The sequence below is a fragment of the Oncorhynchus mykiss genome, chromosome 9 (genome assembly GCF_057628025.1).
Source record: "Oncorhynchus mykiss isolate SJ-2025 chromosome 9, ASM5762802v1, whole genome shotgun sequence".
Lineage (NCBI taxonomy): Eukaryota > Metazoa > Chordata > Actinopteri > Salmoniformes > Salmonidae > Oncorhynchus > Oncorhynchus mykiss.
Window position 1 is genome coordinate 72,181,962 of NC_143030.1, and position 27,937 is coordinate 72,209,898.

The window sequence follows — 27,937 nt, forward strand, 5'->3', positions numbered from 1 at the left end:
TGAGGGCAGCTCTACCTCCATCTTGTCCTGAGGGCAGCTCTACCTCCATCTTGTTCTGAGGGCAGCTCTACCTCCATCTTGTTCTGAGGGCAGCTCTACCTCCATCTTGTTCTGAGGGCAGCTCTACCTCCATCTTATTCTGAGGGCAGCTCTACCTCCATCTTGTCCTGAGAGCAGCTCTACCTCCATCTTGTTCTGAGGGCAGCTCTACCTCCATCTTGTTCTGAGGGCAGCTCTACCTCCATCTTGTCCTGAGGGCAGCTCTACCTCCATCTTGTCCTGAGGGCAGCTCTACCTCCATCTTGTCCTGAGGGCAGCTCTACCTCCATCTTGTTCTGAGGGCAGCTCTACCTCCATCTTGTCCTGAGGGCAGCTCTACCTCCATCTTGTTCTGAGGGCAGCTCTACCTCCATCTTGTTCTGAGGGCAGCTCTACCTCCATCTTGTCCTGAGGGCAGCTCTACCTCCATCTTGTTCTGAGGGCAGCTCTACCTCCATCTTGTTCTGAGGGCAGCTCTACCTCCATCTTGTCCTGAGAGCAGGTCTACCTCCATCTTGTTCTGAGGGCAGCTCTACCTCCATCTTGTTCTGAGGGCAGCTCTACCTCCATCTTGTTCTGAGGGCAGCTCTACCTCCATCTTATTCTGAGGGCAGCTATACCTCCATCTTGTCCTGAGGGCAGCTCTACCTCCATCTTGTTCTGAGGGCAGCTCTACCTCCATCTTGTTCTGAGGGCAGCTCTACCTCCATCTTGTCCTGAGGGCAGCTCTACCTCCATCTTGTTCTGAGGGCAGCTCTACCCCCATCTTGTCCTGAGGGCAGCTCTACCTCCATCTTGTTCTGAGGGCAGCTCTACCTCCATCTTGTTCTGAGGGCAGCTCTACCTCCATCTTGTTCTGAGGGCAGCTCTACCTCCATCTTGTCCTGAGGGCAGCTCTACCTCCATCTTGTTCTGAGGGCAGCTCTACCTCCATCTTGTCCTGAGGGCAGCTCTACCTCCATCTTGTTCTGAGGGCAGCTCTACCTCCATCTTGTTCTGAGGGCAGCTCTACCTCCATCTTGTCCTGAGGGCAGCTCTACCTCCATCTTGTTCTGAGGGCAGCTCTACCTCCATCTTGTCCTGAGGGCAGCTCTACCTCCATCTTGTTCTGAGGGCAGCTCTACCTCCATCTTGTTCTGAGGGCAGCTCTACCTCCATCTTGTCCTGAGGGCAGCTCTACCTCCATCTTGTTCTGAGGGCAGCTCTACCGCCATCTTGTCCTGAGGGCAGCTCTACCTCCATCTTGTTCTGAGGGCAGCTCTACCTCCATCTTGTCCTGAGGGCAGCTCGACCTCCATCTTGTTCTGAGGGCAGCTCTACCTCAAGGTTTGTTGGGTGAAGTCAACGGTGGTCAAGCTTAAATCAACGGTAAGTAGGCAGAGGCTGTCATGTAAGGGCTAGGGTTAGGGTTGAGCCGGGATGTGGACATGAGGCTAGGGTTAGGGATGAGGCTAGGGTTAGGGTTGAGCCGGGATGTGGACATGAGGCTAGGGTTAGGGATGAGGCTAGGGTTAGGGTTGAGCTGGGATGTGGACATGAGGCTAGGGTTAGAGATGAGGCTAGGGTTAGGGTTGAGCTGGGATGTGGACATGAGGCTAGGGTTAGGGTTGAGCTGGGATGTGGTCATGAGGCTAGGGTTAGGGATGAGGCTAGGGTTAGGGTTGAGCTGGGATGTGGACATGAGGCTAGGGTTAGGGATGAGGCTAGGGTTAGGGTTGAGCTGGGATTTGGACATGAGGCTAGGGTTAGGGATGAGGCTAGGGTTAGGGTTGAGCTGGGTTGTGGACATGAGGCTAAGGTTAGGGTTGAGCTGGGATGTGGACATGAGGCTAGGGTTAAGGATGAGGCTAGGGTTAGGGTTGAGCTGGGATGTGGACATGAGGCTAGGGTTAGGGTTGAGCTGGGATGTGGACATGAGGCTAGGGTTAGGGATGAGGCTAGAGTTAGGGTTGAGCTGGGATGTGGACATGAGGCTAGGGTTAGGGATGAGGCTAGGGTTAGGGTTGAGCTGGGATGTGGACATGAGGCTAGGGTTAGGGTTGAGCTGGGATGTGGACATGAGGCTAGGGTTAGGGATGAGGCTAGGGTTAGGGTTGAGCTGGGATGTGGACATGAGGCTAGGGTTAAGGATGAGGCTAGGGTTAGGGTTGAGCTGGGATGTGGGCATGAGGCTAGGGTTAGGGATGAGGCTAGGATTAGGGTTGAGCTGGGATGTGGACATGAGGCTAGGGTTAGGGTTGAGCTGGGATGGGAACATGAGTCTAGGGTTAGGGATGAGGCTAGGGTTAGGGTTGAGCTGGGTTTTGGACATGAGGCTAGGGTTAGGGATGAGGCTAGGGTTAGGGTTGAGCTGGGTTGTGGACATGAGGCTAGGGTTAGGGTTGAGCTGGGATGTGGACATGAGGCTAGGGTTAGGGATGAGGCTAGGGTTAGGGTTGAGCTCGGATGTGGACATGAGGCTAGGGTTAGGGTTGAGCTGGGATGTGGACATGAGGCTAGGGTTAGGGATGAGGCTAGGGTTAGGGTTGAGCTGGGATGTGGACATGAGGCTAGGGTTAGGGATGAGGCTAGGGTTAGGGATGAGCTGGGATGTGGACATGAGGCTAGGGTTAGGGAGGAGGCTAGGATTAGGGTTGAGCTGGGATGTGGACATGAGGCTAGGGTTAGGGATGAGGCTAGGGTTAGGGTTGAGCTGGGATGTGGATGAGGGTTAGGGATGAGGCTAGGGTTAGGGTTGAGCTGGGATGTGGATGAGGATTAGGGATGAGGCTAGGGTTAGGGTTGAGCTGGGATGGGAACATGAGGCTAGGGTTAGGGATGAGGCTAGGGTTAGGGTTGAGCTGGGATGTGGACATGAGGCTAGGGTTAGGGATGAGGCTAGGGTTAGGGTTGAGCTGGGATGTGGACATGAGGCTAGGGGTAGGGATGAGGCTATGGTTAGGGTTGAGCTGGGATGTGGACATGAGGCTAGGGTTAGGGTTGAGCTGGGATGTGGACATGAGGCTAGGGTTAGGGTTGAGCTGGGATGTGGATGAGGGTTAGGGATGAGGCTAGGGTTAGGGTTGAGCTGGGATGGGAACATGAGTCTAGGGTTAGGGATGAGGCTAGGGTTAGGGTTGAGCTGGGATTTGGACATGAGGCTAGGGTTAGGGTTGAGCTGGGATGTGGATGAGGGTTAGGGATGAGGCTAGGGTTAGGGTTGAGCTGGGATGGGAACATGAGTCTAGGGTTAGGGATGAGGCTAGGGTTAGGGTTGAGCTGGGATTTGGACATGAGGCTAGGGTTAGGGATGAGGCTAGGGTTAGGGTTGAGCTGGGTTGTGGACATGAGGCTAGGGTTAGGGTTGAGCTGGGATGTGGACATGAGGCTAGGGTTAGGGATGAGGCTAGGGTTAGGGTTGAGCTCGGATGTGGACATGAGGCTAGGGTTAGGGTTGAGCTGGGATGTGGACATGAGGCTAGGGTTAGGGATGAGGCTAGGGTTAGGGTTGAGCTGGGATGTGGACATGAGGCTAGGGTTAGGGATGAGGCTAGGGTTAGGGTTGAGCTGGGATGTGGACATGAGGCTAGGGTTAGGGATGAGGCTAGGGTTAGGGTTGAGCTGGGATGTGGACATGAGGCTAGGGTTAGGGATGAGGCTAGGATTAGGGTTGAGCTGGGATGTGGACATGAGGCTAGGGTTAGGGATGAGGCTAGGGTTAGGGTTGAGCTGGGATGTGGATGAGGGTTAGGGATGAGGCTAGGGTTAGGGTTGAGCAGGGATGTGGATGAGGGTTAGGGATGAGGCTAGGGTTAGGGTTGAGCTGGGATGGGAACATGAGGCTAGGGTTAGGGATGAGGCTAGGGTTAGGGTTGAGCTGGGATGTGGACATGAGGCTAGGGTTAGGGATGAGGCTAGGGTTAGGGTTGAGCTGGGATGTGGACATGAGGCTAGGGGTAGGGATGAGGCTAGGGTTAGGGTTGAGCTGGGATGTGGACATGAGGCTAGGGTTAGGGTTGAGCTGGGATGTGGACATGAGGCTAGGGTTAGGGATGAGGCTAGGGTTAAGGTTGAGCTGGGATGTGGACATGAGGCTAGGGTTAGGGTTGAGCTGGGATGTGGACATGAGGCTAGGGTTAGGGATGAGGCTAGGGTTAGGGTTGAGCTGGGATGTGGACATGAGGCTAGGGTTAGGGATGAGGCTAGGGTTAGGGTTGAGCTGGGATGTGGACATGAGACTAGGGTTGGGGATGAGGCTAGGGTTAGGGTTGAGCCGGGATGTGGACATGAGGCTAGGGTTAGGGTTGAGCTGGGATGTGGACATGAGGCTAGGGTTAGGGATGAGGCTAGGGTTAGGGTTGAGCTGGGATGTGGACTTGAGACTAGGGTTGGGGATGAGGCTAGGGTTAGGGTTGAGCTGGGATGTGGACATGAGGCTAGGGTTAGGGATGAGGCTAGGGTTAGGGTTGAGCTGGGATGTGGATGAGGGTTAGGGATGATGCTAGGGTTAGGGTTGAGCTGGGATGTGGATGAGGGTTGGGGATGAGGCTAGGGTTAGGGTTGAGCTGGGATGGGAACATGAGTCTAGGGTTAGGGATGAGGCTAGGGTTAGGGTTGAGCTGGGATTTGGACATGAGGCTAGGGTTAGGGTTGAGCTGGGATGTGAACATGAGGCTATGGGTAGGTTTAATGTCCCCTACAGTACCTACCTGTGGTTTGGAGAGAAGTAGGGTCAGACCCCATGATAGGGTTAGGGTCAGGTTTAGGGTCGGGGTTAGGGTTAGGGTCAGGGTTAGGGTCAGGGTCAGGGTTGGGGTCAGGGTTAGGGTCGGGGTTAGGGTCAGGGTTAGGGTCAGGGGGCAGTGATAGCGTTCCTACCTGTGGTATGGAGAGCAGTAGGGCCAAGCCCCAGGCCGTCATGATAGGGGTGTTCCAGCGTGACACAGACCCACCACGGTAGGCTTGTAGTGGGCAGCAGATGGCATAGTGCCGATCTACCGTCATGGCAACGATCATGTAGGAGGACGCGAACATCCCTACGATCTGCAGGTACTTTACTGAGCGACACAGAAAATCCGGCCCCTGGAACCTTCCTGTGATGTCCCATACCAGCTGGGGAAGTACCTAAGGGACGGACAGGAAACAGGAGGATATTAAACTTTGCTATGTTAGATACTAGCATACTACTTAGAATCCATTAATCAATACATGATGCTAGTGTGAATATAGAAACAGAGTAGACTAGCTCCTAAAGCAATGGAATAAAAAATAATATTTATTTGAATGATCAGGCCATTTCCATTGTGTTTTGAGAACTGCGCCCAGTCCACCACACAATGGTGGGCGAATGTGTGCTTAACTGACAGGTCCACACTCAATACATAAGTGCAGCCAGTATGTCAGTGCGTTAGAGGGTTGGGGAATAGTTGACTCATTCATATTGTTATAATCAAAGCCATTAGTAAACATACTAGAGTGGTCATGCTAGCTAGCTGTACCGTAACAATATGTCCTCATTACATAGATCACTCATAGGCTACTGATTTTGAGTACACCAATGTGGTGCCTAGCAACCAGAACAGGGTTGGGATCAATCTCAAGAAAACTGGAGTCGACTCCATACCCTGAGATGTCAGTCTCACCTGGAACAGCGCCACCACCAGGTCAGCAAGACACAGGTTGACCATGAACAGGTGCATGGGAGCGTTTTGTTTCCTCCTGCGAAGCAGCACCCACAGTACAAAGCCGTTTCCCAGGGTAGTCAGGGCCAGTACCAGGCCCAGCACCCCTATCTCGGCCCGGGCCAGGCCCAGATCCCTCACCCTGGGCTGGGGTAAGGCTTGGGGTGTGGTGGTTGAGGCGTTCTCTGGGATAATCCAATAGTAGGACCCTGCGCCTCCATGAGAACTGTTGAGGGACGTGAAGTCGGAGAAGAGGGAGGAAGTGAGGTTGTTTCTTCCTGCCGTCGCAGATGTCAGAGAGGAGTGGCCTAATCCATCCCAACCCGTTTTCTCTGAGATACTTTCCATGCCTAAGTAATAACAAAAATAAAACAACAGAAACCTTAGAAAAATAATACGATAAAATCGCTTCCTGAGTTTGTTTGTGGAGGGAGAGGGCACAGAGGGCCTGTGGAAATAACGGAGTGCTAAATCCCAACTCCGGTCTCTACAAGGAGCATGCGAGTCACAAGCTTACCTTGTTTGTTTACGTTAAAATAAGGAAATGGAAGAGCGAGAGAGACAGAGGGAGAGTGAGTGAGTGAGTGAGTGAGTGAGACAGCCAGACAAAGAGTGAGAGAGAGAGAGAGAGAGATATATATATAGAGCGATAGAGACAGCAAGAGAGAGACAGAGCACTAAAATAGGCCCCATTAGGGCCAGCGCAGACTCTTTGTTTCATTGATTGTGATCTTCCTGGTAGGTTTTGTCATGAAGATTTAAATAACTTTTACAGGTCATTTCATTGTCTTGTAATAAAACAAACATTTGACGGCCTTATCATTCATCACCATTACCACAAAATTATTATGTTTGAACAATACAGTCAAACACAATATTTAATCAAACAAGTCAAATATTGTCAAGTGATTCAACTTTTCAACGTATTGCATATTTCCTGTCAGTGTGTATGTAGGTCAGTAAAGCTGTGCTTTTATGGAACACTTCTACAGTATAGACGGGTTGGTTGTTTAGCAACTAAATCAAGGTGTGCGCAACTATGGGACAAAATAGAACGGGTTGGCTTAAATTATTGACAACATGTAAGCTATATTTTGTTTCCAATGTTAATTGAAAACATAAATAAATTAGCACAATTAGCACTTGTTTGTCAAATACATTGTTACATATGTTGGTTATCTAGATAGCAAATGTTAGTCATATTAACATTGATATGAAATCAGTCAAAACATCCAGAATCACAACAACAGGTTGACTTCTGCGCTATGGAAGTGCGCACATCGTTTTTGTGATGTTGTCAGCCAACCCATCTATGTCTGTTGGTAACAGTTCCACAGTGTTGGTAACAGTTCTACAGTGTTGGTAACAGTTATACAGTGTTGGTAAAAGTTATACAGTGTTGGTAACAGTTCTACAGTGTTGGTAAAAGTTCCAAAGTGTGTATGTTGGTAACAGTTCTACAGTGTGTATGTTGGTAACAGTTCCACAGTGTTGGTAACAGTTCCACAGTGTTGATAACAGTTCTACAGTGTTGGTAACCGTTCTACAGTGTTGGTAACAGTTCAATTGTGTTGGTAACAGTTCTACAGTGTTGGTAACAGTTCCACAGTGTTGGTAACAGTTCAATTGTGTTGGTAACAGTTCTACAGTGTTGGTAACAGTTCTACAGTGTGTCTGTTGGTAACAGTTCCACAGTGTTGGTAACCGTTCTACAGATCAGTAACCGCTACGGTGTTGGAAACAGTTCTACAGTGTTGGTAACAGTTTCACAGTGTTGGTAACAATTCCACAGTGTTGGGAACAGTTCCACAGTGTTGGTAACAGTTCTACAGTGTTGGCAACAGTTCTACAGTGCGTCTGTTGGTGACAGTTCCACAGTGTTGGTAACAGTTCCACAATGTTGGTAACAGTTCTACAGTGTTGGTAACAGTTCCTCAGTGTTGGTAACAGTTCCACAGTGTTGGTAACAGTTAACAGTTCCACAGTGTTGGTAACCATTCTACAGTGTTGGTAACAGTTCCTCAGTGTTGGTAACAGTTCCACAGTGTTGGTAACAGTTAACAGTTCCACAGTGTAGGTAACAGTTCTACAGTGTTGGTAACAGTTCTACAGTGTTGGTAACAGTTCCAAGCTTTTGCTAATAGTTCTACAGTGTTGGTAACAGTTCCACAGTGTTGGTAACCATTCTACAGTGTTGGTAACCGTTCTACAGTATTGGTAACAGTTCTACAGTGTTGGTAACAGTTCCAAGCTTTTGCTAATAGTTCTACAGTGTTGGTAACAGTTCCACAGTGTTGGTAACCATTCTACAGTGTTGGTAACCGTTCTACAGTGTTGGTAACAGTTCCACAGTGTTGGTAACAGTTCCACACTGTGTCTGGTGGTAACAGTTCCACACTGTGTCTGGTGGTAACAGTTCCACACTGTGTCTGGTGGTAACAGTTCTACAGTATGTCTGTTGGTAACAGTTCAACAGTGTTGGTAACAGTTCTGCATTGTGTCTGTTGGTGACAGTTCTACAGTGTGTCTGTTGGTAACAGGTCCAAAGTGTTGGTAACAGTTTTACAGTGTTGGTAACAGTTCTACAGTGTTGGAAACAGTTCTACAGTGTTGATAACAGTTCTATAGGGTGTCTGTTGGTAACAGGTCTACTGTGTGTCTGTTGGTGACAGTTCTACAGTGTGTCTGTTGGCAATAGTTCCACAGTGTTGGTAACAGTTCTACAGTGTGTCTGTTGGTAACAGTTCTACAATGTTGGTAACAGTTCTACAGTGTGTCTATTGGTAACAGTTCTACAGTGTGTCTGTTGGTAACAGTTCCAAAGTGTGTCTGTTGGTAACAGTTCTACAGTGTTGGTAACAGTTATACATTGTGTATGTTGGTAACAGTTCCACAGTTTGTATGTTGGTAACAGTTCCACAGTGCTGGAAACAGTTCTACAGTGTTGGTAACAATTCCACAGTGTTGGTAACAATTCCACAGTGTTGGTAACCGTTCTGCAGTGTTGGTAACAGTTCCACAGTGTTGGTAACAGTTATACAGTGTGTCTGTTGGTAACAGTTCCACAGTGTTGGTAACAGTTCCACAGTGTTGGTAACCATTCTACAGTGTTAGAAACAGTTATACAGTGTTGGTAACAGTTCCACAGTGTTGGTAACAGTTCCACCATGTGTCTGGTGGTAACAGTTCGACAGTGTGTCTGTTGGTAACAGTTCCACAGTGTTGGTAACAGTTCTGCAGTGTGTCTGTTGGTGACAGTTCTACAGTGTGTCTGTTGGTAACAGTTCCAAAGTGTTGGTAAGAGTTTTACAGTGTTGGTAACAGTTCTACAGTGTTGGAAACAGTTCTATAGTGTTGATAACAGTTATACAGGGTGTCTGTTGGTAACAGTTCTACAGTGTGTCTGTTGGTAACAGTTCTACAGTGTATCTTTTGGCAATAGTTCCACAGTGAGTCTGTTGTTAACAGTTCTACAGTGTGTCTATTGGTAACAGTTCCAAAGTGTGTCTGTTGGTAACAGTTCCAAAGTGTGTCTATTGGTAACAGTTCCACAGTGTTGGTAACAGTTCCAAAGTGTGTCTGTTGGTAACAGTTCTACAGTGTTGATAACAGTTCTACAGTGTGTCTGTTGGTAACAGTTCCACAGTGTTGGTAATTGTTCTACAGTTTTGGTAACAGTTCTACAGTGTGTCTGTTTGTAACAGTTCTACAGTGTGTCTGTTGGTAACAGTTCCACAGTGTTGGTAATTGTTCTACAGTGTGTCTGTTGGTAACAGTTCCACAGTGTTGGTAACCATTCTACAGTGTTGGTAACAGTTCCACGGTGTTGGTAACAGTTCCACAGTGTTCATAACAATTCCACAGTGTTGGGAACAGTTCTACAGTGTTGGTAACAGTTCTACAGTGTGTCTGTTGGTAACAGTTCCACAGTGTAGGTAACAGGTCCACTGGGTTGGTAACATGTTTTCATTGTTGGTAACAGTTCTACTCTGTTGGTAACAGTTCTACAGTGTGTCTGTTGGTAACAGTTCTACAGTGTTGATAACAGTTCTACAGTGTGTATGTTGGTAACAGTTCCACAGTGTTGGTAACAGTTCTACATTGTTGGTAACAGTTCTACAGTGTGTCTGTTGGTAACAGTTCCACAGTGTTGGTAACCATTCTACAGTGTTGGTAACAGTTCCACAGTGTTGGTAACAGTTCCACAGTGTTCATAACAATTCCACAGTGTTGGGAACAGTTCTACAGTGTTGGTAAAAGTTCTACAGTGTGTATGTTGGTAACAGTTCTACAGTGTTGGTAACCGTTATACAGTGTTGGTAACAGTTCCACAGTGTTGGTAATTGTTCTACAGTGTGTCTGTTGGTAACAGTTCCACAGTGTTGGTAACAGTTCTACAGTGTTGGTAACAGTTCTACAGTGTGTCTGTTGATAACAGTTCCACAGTGTAGGTAACAGGTCCACTGGGTTGGTAACAGTTCTACATTGTTGGTAACAGTTCTACTCTGTTGGTAACAGTTCTACAGTGTGTCTGTTGGTAACAGTTCTACAGTGTTGATAACAGTTCTACAGTGTGTATGTTGGTAACAGTTCCACAGTGTTGGTAACAGTTCCACCATGTGTCTGGTGGTAACAGTTCGACAGTGTGTCTGTTGGTAACAGTTCCACAGTGTTGGTAACAGTTCTGCAGTGTGTCTGTTGGTGACAGTTCTACAGTGTGTCTGTTGGTAACAGTTCCAAAGTGTTGGTAAGAGTTTTACAGTGTTGGTAACAGTTCTACAGTGTTGGAAACAGTTCTATAGTGTTGATAACAGTTATACAGGGTGTCTGTTGGTAACAGTTCTACAGTGTGTCTGTTGGTAACAGTTCTACAGTGTATCTTTTGGCAATAGTTCCACAGTGAGTCTGTTGTTAACAGTTCTACAGTGTGTCTATTGGTAACAGTTCCAAAGTGTGTCTGTTGGTAACAGTTCCAAAGTGTGTCTATTGGTAACAGTTCCACAGTGTTGGTAACAGTTCCAAAGTGTGTCTGTTGGTAACAGTTCTACAGTGTTGATAACAGTTCTACAGTGTGTCTGTTGGTAACAGTTCCACAGTGTTGGTAATTGTTCTACAGTTTTGGTAACAGTTCTACAGTGTGTCTGTTTGTAACAGTTCTACAGTGTGTCTGTTGGTAACAGTTCCACAGTGTTGGTAATTGTTCTACAGTGTGTCTGTTGGTAACAGTTCCACAGTGTTGGTAACCATTCTACAGTGTTGGTAACAGTTCCACGGTGTTGGTAACAGTTCCACAGTGTTCATAACAATTCCACAGTGTTGGGAACAGTTCTACAGTGTTGGTAACAGTTCTACAGTGTGTCTGTTGGTAACAGTTCCACAGTGTAGGTAACAGGTCCACTGGGTTGGTAACATGTTTTCATTGTTGGTAACAGTTCTACTCTGTTGGTAACAGTTCTACAGTGTGTCTGTTGGTAACAGTTCTACAGTGTTGATAACAGTTCTACAGTGTGTATGTTGGTAACAGTTCCACAGTGTTGGTAACAGTTCTACATTGTTGGTAACAGTTCTACAGTGTGTCTGTTGGTAACAGTTCCACAGTGTTGGTAACCATTCTACAGTGTTGGTAACAGTTCCACAGTGTTGGTAACAGTTCCACAGTGTTCATAACAATTCCACAGTGTTGGGAACAGTTCTACAGTGTTGGTAAAAGTTCTACAGTGTGTATGTTGGTAACAGTTCTACAGTGTTGGTAACCGTTATACAGTGTTGGTAACAGTTCCACAGTGTTGGTAATTGTTCTACAGTGTGTCTGTTGGTAACAGTTCCACAGTGTTGGTAACAGTTCTACAGTGTTGGTAACAGTTCTACAGTGTGTCTGTTGATAACAGTTCCACAGTGTAGGTAACAGGTCCACTGGGTTGGTAACAGTTCTACATTGTTGGTAACAGTTCTACTCTGTTGGTAACAGTTCTACAGTGTGTCTGTTGGTAACAGTTCTACAGTGTTGATAACAGTTCTACAGTGTGTATGTTGGTAACAGTTCCACAGTGTTGGTAACAGTGTCACAGTGTTGGTAACAGTTATTTCGTGTTGGTAACAGTTCTACAGTATGTTTGTTGGTCTGTCTGTCTAACTCTCCTTCTGTCTGACATAAATCCTGCTTTCAGTTGTTTTCATTCTCATACTTTCTCCGGCTTGATATGACTTCTTCTCCCTCTATCCCACTCTCTCTGTATCCCTCTCTCCCTCTCTCCCTCTCTCTTTCTCCGTATCCCTCTCTCTCCCTCTCCCTCTCCCTCTCCCTATCTCTCTCTCTCTCTCTCTCTCTCTCTCTCTCTCTCTCTCTCTATCCTTCTCTGCCTGTATCCCTCTCTATCTCTATCCCTCTATCCTTCACTCTCATAATCTTACTCATCCCTCGTTTATACCCCATACATTCCTCCTCTCCCTCTCTTTTTTCTCTCTCTCTTTCATATTTTTTCTCTCTCTTGCCTTCCTATGTTCACATTCTTTCTCTCCCCTCCAATCACACCCTCTCTTGATCCCAATAAAATCCAGTTTATTTTCTCCCATTTATAAATAAATAGCACAAAAGTAAATATAATTGATATGAATGAAACTGACAATTTGAGAAACAGAGTCGTGGGATAGGGAGACCAAATAAACAGACAGAGAGAGAGAGAGGGGAGGAGGGGGAGGAGGAGGAGGAGAGAGAGAGAGAGAGAGAGAGAGAGGGGTGGAGGAGGAGAGAGAGAGAGAGGGGTGGTGGAGGAAGAGAGAGTGCTGAGAGTATGGATAGAGGGAGCGTAGTGGCAGCTGAGGCTAGCTACCCAGATTAGGTGTAAGAATAACAGAATAGGTGAAGACAGATGAACGATAAGGCAGGTGGAGGAGAAGGTGGACAATCAAAGAAGAAGAAGAAGAAGAAGAAGAAGAAGAAGAAGAAGAAGAAGGGACAGGTAACTAGGTCATAATGGTTCTAGAATTACCATGGTGACAACAGGTGTGACATGACTGATGTTATCAGGAAGTGGGATGTAAAATCCATCTGAATATACGTTTTATATACCGGTATTTATTTACATGTATATAACCTTTCTTTAACCAGGCGAGTCAGTTAAGAATCACTAGTTATTTACAATAACACACTACCTGGGTATAATACTCACTTTGAGAGATAGAGGTCAGGTTGTTCTGGTAATATATATTTGGAAACTTACACAGCTCCACTCATATTATTTCTTAATTGGGTATGACTAACAAGAAATTACAAGGTTTACAATCAGTTCTACAACAGCCACTTAATGGGCAATTTGCTGCTAGAAATAATGTTTATACTGCCTGGTAAGCGTGATAATACAGCATGACCTATTCTTCTAAAGTGTTACCAACTGTGCTGCTCTCTGCCAGAGGAATGTATCTGTAGAGAAGACCTGGGTTCAAATACTATTTGAAATCTTTCAAATACTTTGAGCTTTTGCACTATACTGTCTAGATTACCAGATGGGCAGGGTTTAACGTTTTGGGTATATTATATTGGTCCATTAAGCCAGACAAGTTTAATCAAGTACAGATAAAGTATTTGAAATGATTTCAAATAGTATTTGAACCCAGCTCAGTTGTAGAGGCGTGACAACGCAACACAGCTGCATCGCTCTAACCTTGGCCCATGGGCTGGCCCACTCTGCTCAGCAGGCAGGGAGTGATTAAGAGAGAAGAAGAAGAGCAGAACCAGTCTCTTTCTCTCTGAAGTGTGTGTGTGTGTGCGCGTGTACGTTCGTACATCTGTGTGTGTGTGTGTGTGTGAGTGCACACCCGTGTGTGTGTGGTACAATATGCGAATGTGGCCATATCAGGATAAAGTGACAGTTTAAAATCAGCGAGGGGGGCACAATTTTGGAGGGTTCTTGCGTTGGAATTATTTTGAATCCTGCTTATATCACGCAAAACCACAATAAACATCAAGTTCATGTGCCGAAACTCCAAGACCATTGATTGAGTACTTTTTAAAATAACAGCCTATAAGACTATCTCCGCTGGACTGTGTCAGCACAATGGACAGCACCTTACACACTAAAGCCGTTATGGTAATTAATAGAGGCTACGAGAGCGATACAGCTTACGTGAATGCAGCCATACCGTCAGATGTCTCACCAAAATAATTCAAACTAAATGCTGAAAGTAGTAGCCAAGTTATTTATGCATGCAAACAAAAATACTGAATAGAGGTTTGGCTTAGAATACTGACAAGCTGTGAACGAATGAATGCAAAGAGAACATAACAGCCATAACAAGTCAGCCTAGTAAACAAAATATTACATTGATAAAGGCATTACAAAATCTACTATACATTTAGTTACATGAACAGTAAACAAATACAACTAAAAGAAGGTGAATGGAGATCCAAATAACCGAAACACAGCCCACAGCCTACTACAGTGAGATACAGCCCACAGACTACTACAGGGAGATACAGCCCACAGCCTACTACAGGGAGATACAGCCCACAGACTACTACAGTGAGATACAGCCCACAGACTACTACAGGGAGATACAGCCCACAGCCTACTACAGGGAGATACAGCCCTCAGACTACTACAGGGAGATACAGCCCACAGACTACTACAGTGAGATACAGCCCACAGCCTACTACAGTGAGATACAGCCCTCAGACTACTACAGTGAGATACAGCCCACAGCCTACTACATGGAGATACAGTCTACAGACTACTACAGGGAGATACAGCCCACAGACTACTACAGTGAGATACAGCCCACAGACTACTACAGTGAGATACAGCCCACAGACTACTACAGTGAGATACAGCCCTCAGACTACTACAGGGAGATACAGCCCTCAGACTACTACAGTGAGATACAGCCCTCAGACTACTACAGGGAGATACAGCCCTCAGACTACTACAGTGAGATACAGCCCACAGACTACTACAGTGAGATACAGCCCACAGACTACTACAGTGAGATACAGCCCACAGACTACTACAGTGAGATACAGCCCACAGACTACTACAGTGAGATACAGCCCACAGACTACTACAGTGAGATACAGCCCTCAGACTACTACAGGGAGATACAGCCCTCAGACTACTACAGTGAGATACAGCCCACAGACTACTACAGGGAGATACAGCCCTCAGACTACTACAGGGAGATACAGCCCTCAGACTACTACAGTGAGATACAGCCCACAGCCTACTACAGTGAGATACAGCCCACAGACTACTACAGTGAGATACAGCCCACAGACTACTACAGTGAGATACAGCCCACAGACTACTACAGTGAGATACAGCCCACAGACTACTACAGTGAGATACAGCCCACAGACTACTACAGTGAGATACAGCCCACAGCCTACTACAGTGAGATACAGCCCACAGACTACTACAGTGAGATACAGCCCACAGACTACTACAGTGAGATACAGCCCACAGACTACTACAGTGAGATACAGCCCACAGACTACTACAGGGAGATACAGCCCACAGCCTACTACAGGGAGATACAGCCCACAGCCTACTACAGTGAGATACAGCCCACAGACTACTACAGTGAGATACAGCCCACAGACTACTACAGTGAGATACAGCCCACAGACTACTACAGTGAGATACAGCCTACAGACTACTACAGTGAGATACAGCCCACAGACTACTACAGTGAGATACAGCCCACAGACTACTACAGTGAGATACAGCCCACAGACTACTACAGTGAGATACAGCCCACAGACTACTACAGTGAGATACAGCCCACAGACTACTACAGTGAGATACAGCCCACAGACTACTACAGTGAGATACAGCCCACAGCCTACTACAGTGAGAAACAGCCTACTACAGTGAGATACAGCCCACAGACTACTACAGGGACATACAGCCCACAGACTACTACAGGGAGATACAGCCTACTACAGTGAGATACAGCCCACAGACTACTACAGTGAGATACAGCCCACAGCCTACTACAGTGAGATACAGCCCACAGACTGCTACAGTGAGATACAGCCCACAGTGAGACACAGTCTACAGACTACTACAGGGAGATACAGCCCACAGACTACTACAGGGAGATACAGCCCACAGACTACTACAGTGAGATACAGCCCACAGACTACTACAGTGAGATACAGCCCACAGCCTACTACAGTGAGATACAGCCCACAGCCTACTACAGTGAGATACAGCCCACAGACTACTACAGTGAGATACAGCCCACAGACTACTACAGTGAGATACAGCCCACAGACTACTACAGTGAGATACAGCCTACAGACTACTACAGGGAGATACAGTCTACAGACTACTACAGGGAGATACAGCCCACAGACTACTACAGTGAGATACAGTCCACAGACTACTACAGTGAGATACAGCCTACAGCCTACTACAGTGAGATACAGCCCACAGCCTACTACAGTGAGATACAGCCCACAGACTGCTACAGTGAGATACAGCCCACAGACTACTACAGTGAGATACAGCCCACAGCCTACTACAGTGAGATACAGCCCACAGCCTACTACAGTGAGATACAGCCCACAGACTACTACAGTGAGATACAGCCCACAGCCTACTACAGTGAGATACAGCCCACAGACTACTACAGGGAGATACAGCCCACAGACTACTACAGTGAGATACAGCCCACAGACTACTACAGTGAGATACAGCCCACAGCCTACTACAGTGAGATACAGTCCACAGCCTACTACAGTGAGATACAGCCCACAGACTACTACAGTGAGATACAGCCCACAGACTACTACAGTGAGATACAGCCCACAGACTACTACAGTGAGATACAGCCTACAGACTACTACAGTGAGATACAGCCCACAGACTACTACAGTGAGATACAGCCCACAGCCTACTACAGTGAGATACAGCCCACAGACTACTACAGTGAGATACAGCCCACAGACTACTACAGTGAGATACAGCCTACAGACTACTACAGTGAGATACAGCCTACAGCCTACTACAGTGAGATACAGCCTACAGCCTACTACAGTGAGATACAGCCCACAGACTACTACAGTGAGATACAGCCCACAGACTACTACAGTGAGATACAGTCTACAGACTACTACAGTGAGATACAGCCCACAGACTACTACAGTGAGATACAGCCCACAGCCTACTACAGTGAGATACAGCCCACAGCCTACTACATGGAGATACAGTCTACAGACTACTACAGGGAGATACAGCCTACAGCCTACTACAGGGAGATACAGTCTACAGACTACTACAGTGAGATACAGCCCACAGACTACTACAGTGAGATACAGCCCACAGACTACTACAGTGAGATACAGTCTACAGACTACTACAGTGAGATACAGCCCACAGACTACTACAGTGAGATACAGCCCACAGCCTACTACAGTGAGATACAGCCCACAGCCTACTACATGGAGATACAGTCTACAGACTACTACAGGGAGATACAGCCTACAGCCTACTACAGGGAGATACAGTCTACAGACTACTACAGTGAGATACAGCCCACAGACTACTACAGTGAGATACAGCCCACAGACTACTACAGTGAGATACAGCCCACAGACTACTACAGTGAGATACAGCCTACAGACTACTACAGTGAGATACAGCCCACAGACTACTACAGTGAGATACAGCCCACAGCCTACTACAGTGAGATACAGCCCACAGACTACTACAGTGAGATACAGCCCACAGACTACTACAGTGAGATACAGCCTACAGACTACTACAGTGAGATACAGCCTACAGCCTACTACAGTGAGATACAGCCTACAGCCTACTACAGTGAGATACAGCCCACAGACTACTACAGTGAGATACAGCCCACAGACTACTACAGTGAGATACAGTCTACAGACTACTACAGTGAGATACAGCCCACAGACTACTACAGTGAGATACAGCCCACAGCCTACTACAGTGAGATACAGCCCACAGCCTACTACATGGAGATACAGTCTACAGACTACTACAGGGAGATACAGCCTACAGCCTACTACAGGGAGATACAGTCTACAGACTACTACAGTGAGATACAGCCCACAGACTACTACAGTGAGATACAGCCCACAGACTACTACAGTGAGATACAGTCTACAGACTACTACAGTGAGATACAGCCCACAGACTACTACAGTGAGATACAGCCCACAGCCTACTACAGTGAGATACAGCCCACAGCCTACTACATGGAGATACAGTCTACAGACTACTACAGGGAGATACAGCCTACAGCCTACTACAGGGAGATACAGTCTACAGACTACTACAGTGAGATACAGCCCACAGACTACTACAGTGAGATACAGTCTACAGACTACTACAGTGAGATACAGCCTACAGCCTACTACAGTGAGATACAGCCCACAGACTACTACAGTGAGATACAGCCCACAGACTACTACAGTGAGATACAGTCTACAGACTACTACAGTGAGATACAGCCCACAGCCTACTACAGTGAGATACAGCCTACAGCCTACTACAGTGAGATACAGCCTACAGCCTACTACAGGGAGACACAGTCTACAGACTACTACAGGGAGATACAGCCTACAGCCTACTACAGGGAGATACAGTCTACAGACTACTACAGTGAGATACAGCCCACAGACTACTACAGTGAGATACAGCCCACAGACTACTACAGTGAGATACAGCCTACAGCCTACAGCCTACTACAGTGAGATACAGCCCACAGACTACTACAGTGAGATACAGCCCACAGACTACTACAGTGAAACACAGCCTACAGACTACTACAGTGAGATACAGCCCACAGACTACTACAGTGAGATACAGCCCACAGACTACTACAGTGAGAAACAGCCTACAGTGAGACACAGTCAACAGACTACTACAGTGAGATACAGCCCACAGACTACTACAGTGAGATACAGCCCACAGACTACTACAGTGAGAAACAGCCTACAGTGAGACACAGTCAACAGACTGCTACAGTGAGATACAGCCCACAGCCTACTACAGTGAGATACAGCCCACAGACTACTACAGTGAGATACAGCCCACAGACTACTACAGTGAGAAACAGCCTACAGTGAGATACAGCCAACAGACTGCTACAGTGAGATACAGCCTACAGCCTACTACAGTGAGACACAGCCAACAGACTACTACAGTGAGATATAGCCTACAGCCTACTCCAGAGAGATGCAGCCTACAGATCTTGAATACAAGACATGCGTCGGTGTATTGCACAAGATTTTCCCAACTCAAGAGCTCATGCTTTCTAAGGATGTGACAATGATGATGGCTATTGGGCTTCCTATCAAGCACTTTGAGAGCCTGTTTGTAGACAGACTGAATAGGTTTTAATGTTGTACAGCAAGCTTGGGCCCAACTAGTCAAGCAGTATGTTAAGTGGGGGAGTATCATAGATTTGAAGTACAGTTTTGCTACCTCTGTAGTCAAACAATTTTGTATAAATCAGTGAGATGCAGCCTACAGCCTACTCCAGAGAGATGCAGCCTACAGCCTACTACCGTCAGATACAGCCCACAGACTACTACAGTGAGATGCAGCCTACAGCCTACTACAGGGAGATGCAGCCTACAGCCTACTCCAGAGAGATGCAGCCTACAGCCTACTACCGTCAGATACAGCCCACAGACTACTACAGTGAGATACAGTCTACAGACTACTACAGTGAGATACAGCCCACAGACTACTACAGTGAGATACAGCCCACAGCCTACTACAGTGAGATACAGCCCACAGCCTACTACATGGAGATACAGTCTACAGACTACTACAGGGAGATACAGCCTACAGCCTACTACAGGGAGATACAGTCTACAGACTACTACAGTGAGATACAGCCCACAGACTACTACAGTGAGATACAGTCTACAGACTACTACAGTGAGATACAGCCTACAGCCTACTACAGTGAGATACAGCCCACAGACTACTACAGTGAGATACAGCCCACAGACTACTACAGTGAGATACAGTCTACAGACTACTACAGTGAGATACAGCCCACAGCCTACTACAGTGAGATACAGCCTACAGCCTACTACAGTGAGATACAGCCTACAGCCTACTACAGGGAGACACAGTCTACAGACTACTACAGGGAGATACAGCCTACAGCCTACTACAGGGAGATACAGTCTACAGACTACTACAGTGAGATACAGCCCACAGACTACTACAGTGAGATACAGCCCACAGACTACTACAGTGAGATACAGCCTACAGCCTACAGCCTACTACAGTGAGATACAGCCCACAGACTACTACAGTGAGATACAGCCCACAGACTACTACAGTGAAACACAGCCTACAGACTACTACAGTGAGATACAGCCCACAGACTACTACAGTGAGATACAGCCCACAGACTACTACAGTGAGAAACAGCCTACAGTGAGACACAGTCAACAGACTACTACAGTGAGATACAGCCCACAGACTACTACAGTGAGATACAGCCCACAGACTACTACAGTGAGAAACAGCCTACAGTGAGACACAGTCAACAGACTGCTACAGTGAGATACAGCCCACAGCCTACTACAGTGAGATACAGCCCACAGACTACTACAGTGAGATACAGCCCACAGACTACTACAGTGAGAAACAGCCTACAGTGAGATACAGCCAACAGACTGCTACAGTGAGATACAGCCTACAGCCTACTACAGTGAGACACAGCCAACAGACTACTACAGTGAGATATAGCCTACAGCCTACTCCAGAGAGATGCAGCCTACAGATCTTGAATACAAGACATGCGTCGGTGTATTGCACAAGATTTTCCCAACTCAAGAGCTCATGCTTTCTAAGGATGTGACAATGATGATGGCTATTGGGCTTCCTATCAAGCACTTTGAGAGCCTGTTTGTAGACAGACTGAATAGGTTTTAATGTTGTACAGCAAGCTTGGGCCCAACTAGTCAAGCAGTATGTTAAGTGGGGGAGTATCATAGATTTGAAGTACAGTTTTGCTACCTCTGTAGTCAAACAATTTCGTATAAATCAGTGAGATGCAGCCTACAGCCTACTCCAGAGAGATGCAGCCTACAGCCTACTACCGTCAGATACAGCCCACAGACTACTACAGTGAGATGCAGCCTACAGCCTACTACAGGGAGATGCAGCCTACAGCCTACTCCAGAGAGATGCAGCCTACAGCCTACTACCGTCAGATACAGCCTAGAGAACCTACATCCTACAGCCCATGGATTGATGGCAGCATTCGTGCAAAGTGAAAGCGTGAACCACTGCTTTTAATCAGGGCAAGGGAACCGGAAACATGACCGAATACAAACAGTGAAGCAATTCCCTCCGCAAGGCAATCAAACAAGCTAAGCGCCAGTATAGAGACAAAGTAGAGTCACAATTCAACGGCTCAGACACGAGATGAATGTGGCAGGGTCTACAGTCAATCACAGACCACTAAACCAGCCCTGTAGGTGAACCCAAGGTCTTGCTCCCAGACAAACTAAACAACTTCTTCACTCACTTTGAGGACAATACAGTGCCACCAACACAGCCCGCTACCAAAACGTGCGGACTCTCCTTCACAGCAGCCAATGTGAGTAAAACATTTAAACGTGTCAACCAATCTGGACAAGAGGAACCTATGTAAGAATGCTGTTCATCGACTACAGCTCAGCATTCAACACCATAGTACCCTCCAAACTCGTCATTAATCTCGAGACCCTGGGTCTCGACCCCGCCCTGTGAAGGTACGAAACAACATCGCTGAACATTGCTGATCAGTGGGGCCCCACAAGGGTGCGTACTCAGCCCTCTTCTGTACTCCCTGTTGGCCATGCACACCTCCAATTCAATCATCAAGTTTGCAGACTACTACAGTAGGCCTGATTATCTTTTTTTATTTTTTTTAATTTAATTTTACCCCTTTTTCTCCCCAATTTCGTGGTATCCAATTGTTGTAGTATCTTGTCTCATTGCTACAACTCCCGTACGGGCTCAGGAGAGACGAAGGTTGAATGTCATGCGTCCTCCGATACACAACCCAGCCAGCCGTACTGCTTCTTAACACAGTGCGCATCCAACCCGGAAGCCAGCCGCACCAATGTGTCGGAGGCTACACCGTGCACCTGGCAACCTTGGCTAGCGCGCACTGCGCCCGGGCCGCCACAGGAGTCGCTGGTGCGCGATGAGACAAGGAGATCCCTACCGACCAATCCCTCCCTAACCCGGACGACGCTAGGCCAATTGTGCGTCGCCCCACGGACCGCGGCCGGTTACGACAGAGCCTGGGCGCGAACCCAGGGACTCTGATGGCACAGCTGGCGCTGCAGTACAGCGCCCTTAACCACTGCGCCACCCGGGAGGCCCAGGCTTGATTATCAACAACGACGAGACAGCCTACAGGGAGGAGGTGAGGGCCCTCGGAGTGAAGTTTCAGGAAAATAAGCTCACACTCAATATCAACAAAACAAAGGAGATGATCGTGGACTTCAGGAAACAGCAGAGGGAGCACCCCCTTATCTACATTGACGGGACAAACAGTTTTTAATCTCAAGGCCATCAGACTGTTAAACAACCATCACTAACATTGAGTGGCTGCTGCCAACATACTGACTCAAATCTCTAGCCACTTTAATAATGAACAATTGGATATAAAAAATGTATCACTAGTCACTTTAAACAATGCCACTTTATATCATGTTTACATACCCTACATCTCATATGTATATACTGTACTCTATACCATCTACTGCATCTTGCCTATGCCGTTCGGCCATCGCTCATCCATATATTTTTATGTACATATTCTTAGTCATTCCTTTACAGTTGCGTGTAAAAGGTAGTCGTGATTACCGTGTTAGATTACTTGTTAGATATTACTGCATGGTCGGAACTAGAAGCACAAGCATTTCACTACACACAGCTGCTTTGCCAAACAAATAGGCCTATAAGCTTGCTTCAATCATGGAAAATCATGCCGGTCATGAGTTCAGCAACACGTTGTGATATGGCACAATACACTTACAGTATGTCAATTAAATTTGACCCACATAATCAACGAAGCAATGCCAGCCCACCATAAACACGTTTACGTACAGTTCCCTTTACAACCACGACAACCAATAGGCTACCAAGAAAACCATAATAGAATGTATTTATTTCTATGATGAAGCATACTGATATTTAGCTATATCCAGGGGTGTCATTTGGGTTCTTGCATTGGAATTATATAGAATTCTGCTTATATCACGCTATACTACAATAAACGTAAAAGTTCAAAGGCCGGCATCATTGAGTGCATTTGACCAAGTAATGACAGGTTGCCGCGAAATCTCCGCTGCGCTCTATCAAATCAATCAAATCAAATCAAATCAAATTTTATTTGTCACATACACATGGTTAGCAGATGTTAATGCGAGTGTAGCGAAATGCTTGTGCTTCTAGTTCCGACAATGCAGTAATAACAAGTAATCTAACTAACAATTCCAAAACTACTGTCTTGTACACAGTGTAAGGGGATAAAGAATATGTACATAAGGATATATGAATGAGTGATGGTACAGAGCAGCATAGGCAAGATACAGTAGATGGTATCGGGTACAGTATGTACAAATGAGATGAGTATGTAAACAAAGTGGCATAGTATAGTATAAAGTGGCTAGTGATACATGTATTACATAAGGATACCGTCGATGATATAGAGTACAGTATATACGTATGCATATGAGATGAATAATGTAGGGTAAGTAACATTTATATAAGGTAGCATTGTTTAAAGTGGCTAGTGATATATTTACATCATTTCCCATCAATTCCCATTATTAAAGTGGCTGGAGTTGAGTCAGTGTCAGTGTGTTGGCAGCAGCCACTCAGTGTTAGTGGTGGCTGTTTAACAGTCTGATGGCCTTGAGATAGAAGCTGTTTTTCAGTCTCTCGGTCCCAGCTTTGATGCACCTGTACTGACCTCGCCTTCTGGATGATAGCGGGGTGAACAGGCAGTGGCTCGGGTGGTTGATGTCCTTGATGATCTTTATGGCCTTCCTGTGACATCGGGTGGTGTAGGTGTCCTGGAGGGCAGGTAGTTTGCCCCCGGTGATGCGTTGTGCAGACCTCACTACCCTCTGGAGAGCCTTACGGTTGAGGGCGGTGCAGTTGCCATACCAGGCGGTGATACAGCCCGCCAGGATGCTCTCGATTGTGCATCTGTAGAAGTTTGTGAGTGCTTTTGGTGACAAGCCGAATTTCTTCAGCCTCCTGAGGTTGAAGAGGCGCTGCTGCGCCTTCTTCACGATGCTGTCTGTGTGAGTGGAACAATTCAGTTTGTCTGTGATGTGTATGCCGAGGAACTTAAAACTTGCTACCCTCTCCACTACTGTTCCATCGATGTGGATAGGGGGGTGTTCCCTCTGCTGTTTCCTGAAGTCCACAATCATCTCCTTAGTTTTGTTGACGTTGAGTGTGAGGTTGTTTTCCTGACACCACACTCAGCGCCATGGACAGCGCCCTACACATTAAAACAAGGCGTTTGAAAAGTCCTTTTGCAATTCCATAGCCTAGTTTTTTAATGAAATGCCGCCACTGGCTATACCACCAACATTTTGACAAAACTCCACCAGCTAGATTGTTTCTTACTTTTTCAGAAGAGTTGCAGCCTCCTTAGTGCTCTTTGGAACTTCCTGAGTAATCAATTATTCCATTCTCCCTAAACATCTTCTTGTATGATCACCCTCAAATGCCAGTTGGATTAGTTTAGATTTCCTCGGGTGTAGCATTCTTCTATTGTGCTGACTGAACAAGTTTGTCAAAGTGGAAAATTAGGAAAATTAGGAGAGAGGCCCAGAGAATCGTTGCAGGATATCAAGTGGGGTCCATTTATCCTCGTTGGAGCTGTAGCGGGCGATTTAAGTCTGCAAAAACTAGTGAGCGACATTGAACTCAGCTTCAATCAAGTCTGTTTTACTTAGATCCAGCAGTGGTTTTACATTTTTCACATCTAGAAAGTCATTCCTCTCTGGGTCAAGGGCACACAGGGCCTCCAGCAATTGACTGTTGCATTTGCTGAATCGTTCTGACATTTCACCAACGACAGCATTCAACATACTTTTACACTCCTCTGTCCTGCTGGCCTACTGTACTGTCCACCACATATTGTTGGAGATTTGTACTTACATAATGTCATCATTTGTTTGAGTCAGTGCCACTTTGCCCAAATGGCTTCGAAATCGCTGTCACACCTCAGCACTAGAACACATTGCGGACCACTTTGACTCCAGTGTAAAGATCTGTTGCTTTTGCCTGGAGTAATTTGTTTGGAGGATTGAGAAGATTGAGGGTTATGTGCACCATGGTAGATGTAAACTTAAAGCCATGGTCTGTCACCGCAGTAGGCAGCCCTGAAGCCTCAAGTCTTTCTTCTGGGTTGTAGAAACACGTGTTTTCAATGTCAGAGAGGAACTTCACAATGCTGTCAACCACACACACAGTAGCCAGTTGTCCCCTTCTCCGTTTGGCTTTGTCTGGGTACTTTAACGAAGGCAATTAGGCCCACCCATTTGGGAGTCAGGCCGACCCAATGGAGAGCCAGGCTCAGCCAATTAGAATTTGTTTTTACCCACAAAAAGGCTTTATTACAGAGAGAAATACTCATTCGCAAATCGTGCTGCTGTGATGGCACACCATGGTATTTCACCCAGTAGATATTGGAGTTTATCAAAATTGGATTTGTTTTTCTTTGTGGGTCTGTGTAATCTGAGGGAAATATGTGTATCTATTATCGTCATACATTTGGCAGGAGGTTAGGAAGTGCAGCTCAGTTTCCACCTCATTTTCCACCTCAGTCTGCACATAGCATGTCTTCTCTTGAGAGCCAGGTCTGCCTACGGCGGCCTCTATCAATATCAGGCTATGCTCACTTTGTCTGTACATAATCAAAGCTTTCCTTAATTTTAGGTCAGTCATAGTGGTCAGGTATTCTGAAACAGTGTACTCTCTGTTTAGGGCCAAAAACGATTTTGATAATTAGCGGATATCGGCCTAATTCTGCTCTGCATGCATTATTTGGTGTTTTACGTTGTACACGGATGTGGGTGTCCCATTTCGTGAATTCTTGGTTGGTGAGCGGACCCCAGACCTCACAACCATGAAGGGCAATGGGTTCTATAACTGATTCTAGTATTTTTAGCCAGATCACAATTGATAAATAGAATTTTATGTTCCTTTTGATGGTGAATTTTCACAGCTTTGTAGAAGTTACCTGTGGCACTGATGTTTATATATATTTTGTGTGCTCTCCCCCCCCCTCTCTCTCTCTCTCTCTCTCTCTCTCTCTCTCTCTCTCTCTCTCATTAGGGAATCTCTTGGCCTGCCTATGTCTGAGCCTCAGACCCCAGTGGCCCCTGTTTTATATTTAATCTAGAATCATAAGCGATCATAAGGCAACTCCTGTTGCCCTCTGGGCATACCCTTCGCTACCTCTTCACCCCTCCCTACCTCCTAACCCCTCACACCCCTCCCTACCTCTCCCACCCGTCCCTACCTGTTCATCCCTCCTACCCCTCCCTACCTCCTACCCCTCCATACCTTCCACCCTCCCACTCCACGCTACCTCCTACCCTCCTATGATAATGGTCCAGTCTACATTAAAACAAATGTCACACATGTATTATTTAGTACATGTAAAGACAGGATTATATCAAGAATAGTCTGATGGGTGACAATATTAGCCTGACAATCACTTGGGAATTATATATTATCACTTGTGATTGATGCCCAGCATAAGAAACAATGCATTGTCCGCTAAATTAACTAGTGTTTTTTATTTAATCTTTATTTAACCAGGTAGGCAAGTTGAGAACAAGTTCTCATTGCGACCTGGCCAAGAATAAAGCAAAGCAGTTCGACACACACAACAACACAGAGTTACACATGGAATAAACAAACATACAGTCAATTATACAGTAGAATAAAAGTATATATACAGTGTGTGCAAATGAGGTAAGATAAGGGAGGTAAGACAATAAATAGGCCATGGTGGCGAAGTAATTACAATATACCAATTAAACACGGGAGTGATAGATGTGCAGAAGATGAATGTGCAAGTAGAGATACTGGGGTGCAAAGGAGCAACAGTGTAGCCCACAGCCATTTGGCATAGCCACATCAGGACCTAAAATAAGGACAACTCAGAGTATTATTTTCTTCTGAAATAGACTACATTTTCTTCAAATCAGACTTCTTTAGACCTGTCTAAAATAAATAATGGATTTATTGTGAAAGTGTAGGCTATATTAAATGGATTTATTAGACTAAAATGGCTTGTAGGCTATGTCTGGAAGCCAGGAGATGCTAAATGGAGGAGGAGGAATGCTGCCTATGACCCCAAGAACACCATCCCCACCGTCAAACATGGAGGTAGAAACATAATGCTTTGGGGGTGTTTTTCTGCTAAGGGGACAGGACAACTTCACCGCATCAAAGGGACGATGGACGGGGCCATGTACCGTCAAATCTTGGGTGAGAACCTCCTTCCCTCATCCAGGGCATTGAAAATGGGTCGTGGATGGGTATTCCAGCATGACAATGACCCAAAACACACGGCCAAGGCAACAAAGGAGTGGCTCAAGAAGAAGCACATTAAGGTCCTGGAGTGGCCTAGCCAGTCTCCAGACCTTAATTCCATAGAAAATCTGTGGAGGGAGCTGAAGGTTCGAGTTGCCAAACGTCAGCCTCGAAACCTTAATGACGTAGAGAAGATCTGCAAAGAGTACTGGGACAAAATCCCTCCTGAGATGTGTGCAAACCTGGTGGCCTATTACAAGAAACATCTGACCTCTGTGATTGCCAACAAGGGTTTTGCCACCAAGTACTAAGTCATGTTTTGCAGAGGGGTCAAATACTTATTTCCCTGATTAACATTTTTGACATGCATTTTTTTTTCTGTCTCTCACTGTTCAAATAAACCTACCATTAAAATTATAGACTGATGATTTCTTTGTCAGTGGGCAAACGTACAAAATCAGCAGGGGATCAAATACTTTTTTCCCTCACTGTATATACTGTATCACTCACTATCTGTTATTCACTATCTATTGCATCTTAGCCGCTCTGTCACTGTTCATCTATATATTTTATACTTATATATTCTCATCCCATTCCTTTACTAGATTGTGTGTAATAGGTTTTGTTGTGGAATTTGTTAGATATTAGGTTTTGTTGTGGAATTGTTAGATATTAGGTTTT

At 46.2% G+C, this 27,937-nt stretch overlaps 1 protein-coding gene across 1 annotated transcript in view; it reads right to left on the bottom strand.

Annotated features, from left to right (window-relative positions):
* Positions 1–27,937, bottom strand: part of LOC110531244 (vasopressin V2 receptor) — a 76,392-nt gene that overhangs the window by 31,539 nt on the left and 16,916 nt on the right. Inside the window, exons 2-3 of the mRNA XM_036988772.2 lie at positions 5,661–6,049; positions 4,897–5,142 (exon numbers count right to left, since the gene is read on the bottom strand). Coding sequence (XP_036844667.2) covers positions 4,897–5,142; positions 5,661–6,047 — 633 coding nt within the window. The 5' untranslated portion in view covers positions 6,048–6,049. The remainder of the gene's footprint in view (positions 1–4,896; positions 5,143–5,660; positions 6,050–27,937) is intronic.